Here is a 10,739-nt window from a genome sequence, read left to right on the forward strand (position 1 = left end):
GTTTAGGTTTGGAGAGGAATGAGATGATGAGGTCAGTTCCACTCCGGGACATAAACACGGGTCACACAGCGGTCAGAATAAAACACTGTTCACTGTTATATCTAAACACACTCTTAAAAAAGTTCATTCATTATTAATTAAAATAACAATTAATCATAGTATAATATAAGTTAATATAATATAATAAACTCCAGTGAGACATTGGCGTTAGCAGATAACATACTTCACCTGTTCTATCTGGGATAACACACACACACACACACACACACACACACACACGGAGCACTGTTTTCAGGATTCATTAAAAATATATCCCTTAAAGGGTTTTTATCATGATTTTTAAACGTTAATTATATTGTTAATTGGGTGTAATAGAATAGGTTTACATGCTTTAATGTTCAAAAAATGCATTATTTGTCATATACTGTACATTATTGCAGTTCCTCTATTTCCAGGCTGCCTGAAACACTCTGATTTCTCCAAAGCCCCTCAGTGGGCAAAAAGCCCCCGGTGCTCTGATTGACCAGATGACCGGTTGCACTGATATAAATCAGGACTGCTTCACCATCTCTAGGTTTCTTGTTGATGTTTTTATGTGATGGCCGAACTGTGTGTAATAAACTGTATTTAGGAAAGAAAAAATAGGGTCGTCAGTAGTTTCAAAATTTGTTGTGTAGTTTTACATAGGGTCCATTTGTCTAAGTCAAGACTTTCTGTAATATATCCAGAAGTAAAGGACAAGTGTGATAAATGCCATGGTTCTCCCTGTCATCTTGGCCATATGTTTTTCTTTTGCCCTGATCTCTATGGTTTTTGGACTGGTTTCTTTACCATCATGTCCACTATTCTCAGAGTAGATTTAAAACCTTGCCCAATCATTGCTATATTTGGGATTCCTGATGCCTCAGTTCCATTACACGCTGTACAAAAAGATATGATCGCTTTCACATCCCTGATAGCAAGACGTTCTCTATTGATGTATTGGAAGTCTGCTAAATATGCGTCCATCTCCCAGTGGCTAAAGGACGTGATGTTTTTTAAAAACTCTAGAAAATAAAGTATACGATGAGGGGTTATACTGGGGTTGTGTTTTTTTTTTTTTTTAGTTTTTTTTTTTATTTGATAAATGGCAACCCTTTATTTCATATTTCATGGCGTTACAGACACTTCCCACTTTTATTTTTGTGCCTGTTGTTGGACTTTACATTATATAGATAACCAGATATAGATGAACCGGGGTGTTGGGGGGGGGGGGGGGGGGGGGGGGGTATTTTCACGGCCTGAAATTGTGTCCCAGTCTGGCCCTGGTGTGAAACCTTATCTTTACATCACACAGATGTAAAAACATTTTTCAATGATTAAAAAATGTATTGCAAAAAATGTACATTTATTCTGAACTGGTGTATAAAATGAAATATAACTGTTTAGAGTTATATTTTGTAATAATTTTATTTAATTTAGTTCTTTCACACCACTGTTTTTTTTCTGAGTAAATGTTTGGACATAAGAAAGTAAAAGTGCACGTTTCTGTGTATTTCATAACATGGACAATAGCATGGGAAATCCTGGCTTCTGTTTTCTGATATTGTGACTTTGGGGTGTTGTGCTGCCACCTGCAGGTCAGAAACATGAAGTACAGCAACAGGAAGTAACGATGACGTCATACACTTCAACTCAAAATTCAGCGGGTTTGGAAAGTTTTGGAATCATTTCGGTTTTGAAACACTGTATAGTGTAAAAATTGGGCAATAATCCATAATTATGTCAAAGTCTTATATATATATATATATATATATATATATATATATATATATATATATATATATATGTATGTATGTATTAAAAACTTAAAATTGATACCTCTGATTTGGATAAATACTCAGAAGAAAAGGTTTTTATTGTTGTTGTAATGTGTACAACGACATTTGGATTGGTAACAGTCCTGAAGCAGCTTCCAACAGAACAAGAACAGTATAAACACAGCACAAGATAATACAACAATATAACCTAAATATGCAAGACAATATATGGTGTAAAGTGACTGATGTGTTGTGCAATATGAACGGGAGGACATTGCACTGAATCGGTTCAGTCTGTAGCTGTGCACCAACCATTGTTGATAGAGATGCCAACTTCCCCTCCGTTTGTCTAATCAGACTTCCTGGTTCTGTCTGCTCAGTGAACAGTGAAGCCTGTTAGCTCGATAGCAGTCTTACCCAGGTCTCCAATATTATCATAATATTATAATACAGCTGTTTAGGTTATGTGAGGTCATTCTCATCCTAAAGTCATCTGTTTTATTGGTCAGTGAGTGGGAGCTGGTGAGAAAGAGACTGGGTAGAGCTGGTTTCTGATTGGCCTGTAACCTAGCATGTATCCCAGACCTCTTTTCCTCTCAGAGCCTTTATTCAATATTTTGTAGAAGCTCCATTTGCAGCAATTCCAGCTTTGAGTCTTCCAATGTAAGTCTCTGCAAGCTTTACACACCTGTATGCTGTGTTCGCCGTGGCAGATTTTCTCAAGTTCAATCCGATTGGAAGGGGAACATCTGTGACCTTCCATCTTCAGCTCTTTCCACAGATCTGTGAGGTTCAAATCTGAACTTTGGCTGGGCCACAAGACCATTCAAAGAATTGTCCTAAACCACTCTAACATTGTCTTGGCTGTATGCTTTGGGTTGGTGTTGTGCTAAAAGGTGAACCTTCACCCCAGTCTGAGGTCATGTGCACTCTGGAGCAGTTTTTCGTCAAGGACCAATATAAAGGTAAATACCTGAGGTGTTTGGTTACATTCACACTTCCCTCAGTTCTGACCATTCTCCCTGTCCCTGCCATTGAGAAGGGCCTCATAGCCTGATGCCTCCATCACCATGCTTCACACGTATTGCTTCACAAGTTGATCAACAGTACCTGTTTTTCCCCAGATGTTGTGCTTAGAGTTCAGTCCCAAAATTAAAATGCTTTATCTCATCTCCCTTATGCTCTCAGAGTACTTAAAGTGCCTGCCATGTGCCTTTTACTCAGGAGTGTCTTCCATCTAGCTACTGTACAAATGCTTGTCCTTCCAGAAGGTTCTCCCATCTCTGAGGAGGACTTCTGAAGCTCTGTTAGAATGGACATTTGGTTCTTGCTCACCTCCCTGACCAAGGCCCTTGTAGCCCAGTTACTGATGTTGGCCTGACAGCCAGCTCTAGGAATAGTCCTCAGTTTGGATTGCCTTTAGCCAGGAGTCTGAATACCTCCTATATAAATGAGAGACTCTAAAAATGTGTCACTTTTTCGTTATGGATTATGGTACATAGATAAATGGCCAAAAGGAATCTAATCTATTTTAAATTAACCCAATAAAGTGCACAAAACTAAAGGGGTATCAATAATTTCCACTCACTGTATTTCCTAGATGATGAAATAATAATTGTTTCTATAAGTATTACACTAATCATTGTCATCTTATAGCACAGTATTTCTGCCAGACTAAAACGTTCATACACTTTTAAATACCATTTAAATATATTTAATAGTAAAATGTGGCATGAGACCGTTTACACCTGATATTACTGAGTGTACGCCGGCTTTGTGTGGAACGTTCTGTCAGCTTCATAATGGAACTTTACTCATCCTGAAGATCTACACGTTCTTCACACACTGTGCATTTACATCACACCTTATGTCTGAAAACAGCGCTTGAGCAAAGTTACCTCAATAAGAGTAACTTCCAGTAAAATACTGAAAACTAATGACTCAGACTGTGTGTGTGTGTGTGTGTGTGTGTGTGTGTGTGTGTGTGTGTGTGTGTGTGTGAGGTACAGGGGGGCTTAGAAATTGTTTGTTGTTCTCTGAAAGAGATAAAATAAAAGATGAATCATTAACTGCTCATCAGTGCAGATGGACTCTGTGTACCTTATTGAACTGCACTTCTTTAAAGTTTTATTAAAATTTGAATCTTAATAATATACAGGATATTTAAAAGATCTAAAATGTTAGTATGTATGTATAAATATACTATACCATACACTTAAGTTGGGAGTATTGTATACTGTACATATGCTTTACATATGTACGGAGTACAGTACACCACACACACACACACACACACACACACACACACACACACACACACACACACGCACACACACACACACACACACACACACACTTTAGTTCGGAGTATAGTACACCATAAACACATACACACTTTAGTATGGAGTATAGTACACCATAAACACACACACACTTTAGTATGGAGTATAGTACACCATAAACACACAGATCTTTGATTAGATTTCAGTCTGGACTCTGGCTGGATCGTTCTAAAAGCATGACCTTGTTTAGGTGAAGTCGTTCCTTTGTTGATCTGTAGGTTTGCTTCGGGTCGTCATGCTGAAAGGTGAAATTTCTCTTCATCTGTGTGTTTTAGCAGAAGCTGTAAAGTTTTGTGCCAGAATTGTCTGGTATTTGGAGCTGTTCATTTTACCCTCCATCCTGATTAAAGCCCCAGTTCCAGCTGAAGAAAAACAGCCCCAGTGTTTGATGCTTCCACCACCGTGCTTCTCAGTGGTGATGGTGTTCTTTGGGTGATGTTCTGTGTTTTTTTGTGCCAAACATATAGTTTGGTATTATGGCCAAAACATTAAACTTTGGTCTCATCAGACCAGAACACTTTATTCTACATGGTTTTAGGAGATGTAATTTTATTTATTTATTTAAAAAGGCTTCTGTCTTGCTCCCCTACCCCATCGCCCAGAGATATGAAGAATTCGGGAGATCTTTTTCACACCAGAAATTGTTGTAGTTCTTTTAATTTTGCTGTAGTTTGCAGCAGCCTCCCTGACCAGTTTCTCTTGATCTTCTCATCAATCTTTGAGGAATGGTCTGATCTTAGTGGTGTCACTGTCATGCCATATTGTCTTTACAGTGTTTCATGGTCTATCCAATGACTCCAAACCCTCTCCTGATTGATATTTTTCAACAGTGAGATAGTGGTACCACTATGTGGTCCATGGCTTTTCCAGTTGGATGTTACCAAGAAGATGTCAGAAAAATCCTATAGGAAGAGCTGGACTTTATTTTGGGTTAATCAGTCACTTTAATTAATGGCAGGTGTACACTAATACATGTCTACATGTCTAAAGTGTCCGTAGTATATGAATGGGTGTGTGAATGTGTGTGTGATTGTGCCCTGCGATGGACTGGCACCCTGTCCAGGGTGTACCCCGCCTTGTGCCCGATGCTCCCTGGGATAGACTCCAGGTTCCCCGCGACCCTGAAGAAGGAGTAAGCGGTAGAAGATGGATGGATAGATGGATGTACACTAATAAGTATTTAACATGCGTTTGAATGTGATTGATTCTGTGGTTGATTCTGAACACTGCCACAATCCCAATTATAAAAGGGTGTGCAGACTTATGCAAGCTGGGTGTTAGAATTTTTATTTTTCCCAAAAAAAGGTTTTGGGTGTTTGTTACTTGATATTTCTATGTTGCAATTTCACAATAAAGGTGAAATGGGTTCTGACATGATTTAGATAACTCTAACCCCTAACCCTAACCCCCACCCCCCTAACCCTAACCTATTTCTTTTACATCACAAAAACCAGACATTTTAACAGGGGTGTGTAGACTTTTTATATCCACTGTTTGGTTTAGATTGGAGTGTAGTATATCGTACACATGCTTTATTTCAGACTATAGTGTACACACACGTGTGTGTGTGTGTGTGTGTGTGTGTGTGTGTGAGATGGGTCAGTATTGAGTCATTGAAGTGGGAGGTGTTGTTGCGTATTGTTTGTCCAGCTCCGTTATCTCCATCTCTGAGCAGGACCTTGGTCAGATAAATAACCTGCAACTCTGAGACTCAATCACACACGGAGTGTGCTTGAGCAGAGTAAATCATGGCTGCTTTCTCACACACACTCGCCTCGCTGCTGCTCCTGTTCACACTAACTTCAGCGGTAAGCACTGAGACGGGTTCTAATGAGGAGACAGATTTAATTCAACTGATTGAGCAGTGAATAACTTGGTGAGTGTGTTTCATCTACAGCAACCGAGAGGGGATTACTCAGAGCACTGTGTCCCTAATGACGCCTTCGTAAGTACAACACGCACACACAGACACACGAACATTTCTTACTAACTCAAAATTCTAACACTTCATCTATTTTTATTTTGTGTATCTATTTTAACTATGCTGTTATTATTGTATGTTGTCTTTCTGTAAGATATGAAAGGTGCCAACAAATGAAATGTATTATTATTATTATTATTATTATTATTACTATTATTACTTCTTCTTCTTCTTCTTCTTCTTCTTCTTCTTCTTGTGTTTCAGGGGTCTTACTGTCCCACCACATGTGGCATAGAAAATTATCTCCACACCTACAAGTCGGGCGTCGTGAAGGACCTGAATCACATTGACGAACTCCTGCAGGAGATTTCCAACCTAACCAGAGGAGCTCAGGATAAAGTGGTTTATCTGAAGGACTCACAGACGCAGGCGCAGAAATCCTCACCAGGTAACATCTCCTCTTCAGTACTAAGTACAGTACTTCAGTACGCTACACAGCTAGCTTTAGGCTTTAAGACCGAACCTAAAGATTACAATATTTTTAAGGGAAAACTTCAGTTAAATCAGGAGGAACTGATTCAAGTGTGATCTAGAAACCTAAATACAAATATACAGATGTTATCACTTTAAATGAGAATTTTACTTGATATTCAGGTTTAATTGAAGTGCTGTTTTATGTTAAATTTCTCTCAGATCTGTATATCCAGAAGTCGTCGAGTATGCTGGACGATGTGCTGCGGTTTGAGAGGACCATTCTCTCTCAGGAGGAACAGATTTTGTGAGAGATTCATTCTGAACTCTGTACACAGTGATAATTACAGCTTCACTGTAGTGTAAATAATTTACATTTACATAATGATCAACATTTTCACGTCTAATCCGAACTCCTGGCTGACGTTTTACAACTGAGTTTGCAGATTAATTTGTTATAACATCTGTGCCTTTTATTTTATTTTTTACAAATAATGTCTGGAAATTGTACAGTTCATATTTTTAAAAGTTCAAATTATTTAAACGTTGTTAAGACTTTAATTTTGGTCTGTGTGTTCAGTGATCTGCAGGCAACGCTGGCAGACAATGAGAAGCGTCTGACAGAGCTGAAGCAGTTATCTTTACAGCTGGAGCAGAAGTGTAAATTGCCATGTAAAGACACAGTGACGATACAGAGCATCACTGGGAAAGGTACGATTAAAACACCACCAGTGTGTTCAGCACCGCTTTAGTTTAATTCACCATTAACACTCCCAAATAACATCCATCTCTACCTGTCCTTCTCTACACCTCAGTAATTAACACCTGCTGGTTGTGTCTCAGATTGTCAGGAAATTGCTAATAAGGGTGGTAAAGTTAGCGGCCTGTATTATGTCCAGCCTGCGAAATCTCCCAAGTCGTTCCTCGTGTACTGTGAGATCGACAGCTTGGGCCGAGGCTGGACCGTGCTCCAGAGGGTAATGCACTAAAACACAGTTTATCATTTAAACCTCCTGTTAGTTTCCTCAATGATGCACAGAGACCATGGTAATGAGCTCTGTGTGTGTGTGTGTGTGTGTGTGTGTGTGTGTGTGTGTTTCAGAGGCGTGATGGCAGTGTTAACTTCAACAGAAACTGGATCCCGTATAAAGAAGGGTTCGGTTATCTCTCTCCTGATGACAGCACAGAGTTCTGGCTAGGAAACGAGAAGATCCACCTGCTCTCTGTTCAGTCCAGCATTCCATACGTGCTCCGGATAGAGCTGGTGGACTGGGAAGGTGTCAAGAAGTAAGACTATGTAATGAACATGTGAGGAACTTGTCAGGATCCTTCAGGTTTAGGCTGTGGAAATCAGAAACAAAGCCAGTGTTTAGTTTTTTTTTATCAACTGAAAATCATGATGTAGATTTCAGTTTTCAATCAGAACTTTTTTTTATTTTATTTTTTTACATCAGTTCAGTTATTTCTGGAGGTCATGATGGTTTTTATTGTTGTTGTGATGCAGAATGTTTATCTGGATCTTTTCCATTTCTGCAGATATGCAGACTATGCCATGTTTAAATTGGCTCCTGAGGTGGATCAGTACCGTCTGACATACGCTTACTATTTTGGAGGAGATGCTGGTGATGCTTTCGATGGGTTTGCTTTCGGCGATGATGCGAGTGATAAACCGCTCACATCTCATAACGGCCTGCAGTTCAGCACACCTGACCGAGATAACGACCGATACAGCGGGAACTGCGCTAAGCAGGACGGATCAGGCTGGTGGATGAACCAATGTCATGCTGCTCATCTGAACGGAAAATATTACAGAGGTAACACCGCATGATATCGTTGTATGGCTTTAGTAGTTAGCTTTAGGTTCAATCCGACACACGCTGTTAGTACGTCACAGATTTATAAACTGTATAGAAACATGTCACTCACTCACAACTCAACTCTGACTAATTACAATACACAATATTCAGTAGGTTCTAAGAAGGTTAATTTATAAGCTTTTAAAAACATCTGCTGTGGGAGAACGTTCTCTTTCACAATGACGACAAAAGTGTTCAAATTCCTACAAAATCTCGCAGAAATATTTTTAAATGTTAAAAATGCAAAACACAAACCAGATTCAATTTTCTTACAACCAAAAGAACTGTTAAGTTCAGAGAATTCAGACTCATCAGTTTTTAATCATTTACGTGATCTTTCACCAAACGTTATAAACCATTTAAGGTAAAGAGTTTTAGCCTTTTATTACTTTCTTGCCTAAAAATGAATGCAGTGAATTTTCTGCTTGTTAAAGTTTAGAATGTTGACTCAGGACAGAAATGCTAAAAGCTACACTGGATCACAGCAGCCTGTTATATAATGTTAGCTAATAATATTAGTGTTATATTACTCTCCTGAAAGTTTTCTTTTTTTATTAGTATGTTAAACACTGACCTCAATATCGACCTTGTTTTGCCCAGGGGGTAGATATTCCCAAAAGGACGTGGGTGAGCACGGGTTTGATAATGGCATTATCTGGGCCACGTGGCACGATCGCTGGTATTCACTGAAGCAGACCACCATGAAGATCATTCCCGTAAATAGAATCCACGCTGGAGGTCAGCTTGGACTGGACATTGGCAAAGGAGATCTTCCCAGCCGCTAATGACCAATCTTCTGTTCACAAATACCAGAGATTTAATTTCACACTGATTTTGACACATTTTATCTTCATCTCAGCAGAATACAGTCACATCATCACACGTCATAAATCATACTTCAGCATACAGAGAGCAGATATTTAGCACTTTTCTCACATCATGACATGAAGGAGATTTTTAAAGAATGATAAAAAAAAACTGAGGAACAAGTTCATATCAAAATAGTTTTATTATTGTTTTACAGATGTTTCATTTGTAAATGAAAGGAAAGTGAAATTCTACAGTCTCTAATCAGGATGTACACACACACACACACACACACACACACACACACACACACACACACACAATTAATCCACATGGTCGAGTGCATGAGGGCAGCTAGTTAAACATTCCCTCATTCTGTAGACTTTGTGTGTTTGTTCATTGATTGGTGTACTTTTTAATCTGTCCTGTTTACTCAGAACGTCAGCAGGCGGCTTGCTGCTAAATTCTTTTTAAACAAATGATTTTGTGCTCATTTTTATTAATGAAATAATAAATATGATTAACAAAGTAACTTAAAATGTATTTTATTTATGTATCACGTTTAATGGAAATTTTCACAATTTCATTCAGGGATTTAACATTTCACACCACTCACACTTCCTCAAAGTATTATAAACATATAAACCTCCATAATACATGCCTTTAAATTATAAACAACCAGCAGAAATCAATGCATTTATGAAGAACTGACACATTAAACATTAATCCAATAAAAAAAGTGCCCATTGTGTGTGTGTGTGTGTGTGTGTGTGTGTGTGTGTGTGTGTGTGTGTGTGTGTTGTCTTTAAATGTTTACAACTTATAAACTTATAACCTTCTGCTTCACACAATTCATCAATGGGACTTCCCTCAGAACAGCAGCTCAAACAGATGTGGAATAGACAGCAACATGTGAAGTAGTGAACTTAAATCTTAATACAAAATATTCACGAGTATTACAGATCCTCATGAACATCATTTTCTTCTTTATAATTCCTTGTAAGTTTCTGAGATATTAGATATGATTTAATAATAAAATGTAAACAGTCTTTACAACCTTTATTATTATTTCTGAACAACACAGTGTTTATTCTGTCCCTCCATTAAACCAGAAAAGAACATGTTCTCCTCCCATCCCATGGAGCTGATAAATTATGCAATGCTGTCATGGCAACAGCCTCCCCAGGGGCAGGATGCTGAAGACACACCATGCCCTGTGTGTGTGTGTGTGTGTGTGTGTGTGTGTGTGTGTGTGTGTGTGTGTGTGTGTGTGTGTGTGTGTGTGTGTGTGTGTGTTTTGGACAACTACTCAGTCTTTTTTTAAGGAGCTTTTATTAAAGTAAAATTGAGTTAAATTTTATTCTTTACAACTCAAAGCCCACCTGGGAAATTAGACTTTTAAAAGTGCTTTCTTCTATTTATCACTCTATCATCTTCACTTCCTTTTGATCTTCAGCAGGGTTTGGGGTCGATGCCCTCAGTGGTGTTTACTGTAGGCTTTAATCACAGTTTTATAGTCCAAGGTCAGAGAAATGTTCTCTAC

At 38.5% G+C, this 10,739-nt stretch overlaps 1 protein-coding gene across 1 annotated transcript; it reads left to right on the forward strand.

Moving 5' to 3' along the window:
* Nucleotides 1-5,803: 5,803 nt before the first annotated feature.
* Nucleotides 5,804-9,739, forward strand: fgg (fibrinogen gamma chain). Its single transcript, XM_017461426.3, has 9 exons — nucleotides 5,804-5,949; nucleotides 6,039-6,086; nucleotides 6,327-6,510; nucleotides 6,756-6,840; nucleotides 7,114-7,244; nucleotides 7,377-7,510; nucleotides 7,636-7,820; nucleotides 8,070-8,347; nucleotides 8,990-9,739. The coding sequence occupies exons 1-9, from the start codon at nucleotides 5,890-5,892 to the stop codon at nucleotides 9,172-9,174; spliced, it is 1,290 nt and encodes a 429-aa protein (XP_017316915.1). The 5' UTR covers nucleotides 5,804-5,889; the 3' UTR covers nucleotides 9,175-9,739.
* The last annotated feature ends 1,000 nt before the right edge of the window (nucleotides 9,740-10,739 follow it).

The sequence above is a fragment of the Ictalurus punctatus genome, chromosome 29 (assembly GCF_001660625.3).
Source record: "Ictalurus punctatus breed USDA103 chromosome 29, Coco_2.0, whole genome shotgun sequence".
NCBI lineage: Eukaryota > Metazoa > Chordata > Actinopteri > Siluriformes > Ictaluridae > Ictalurus > Ictalurus punctatus.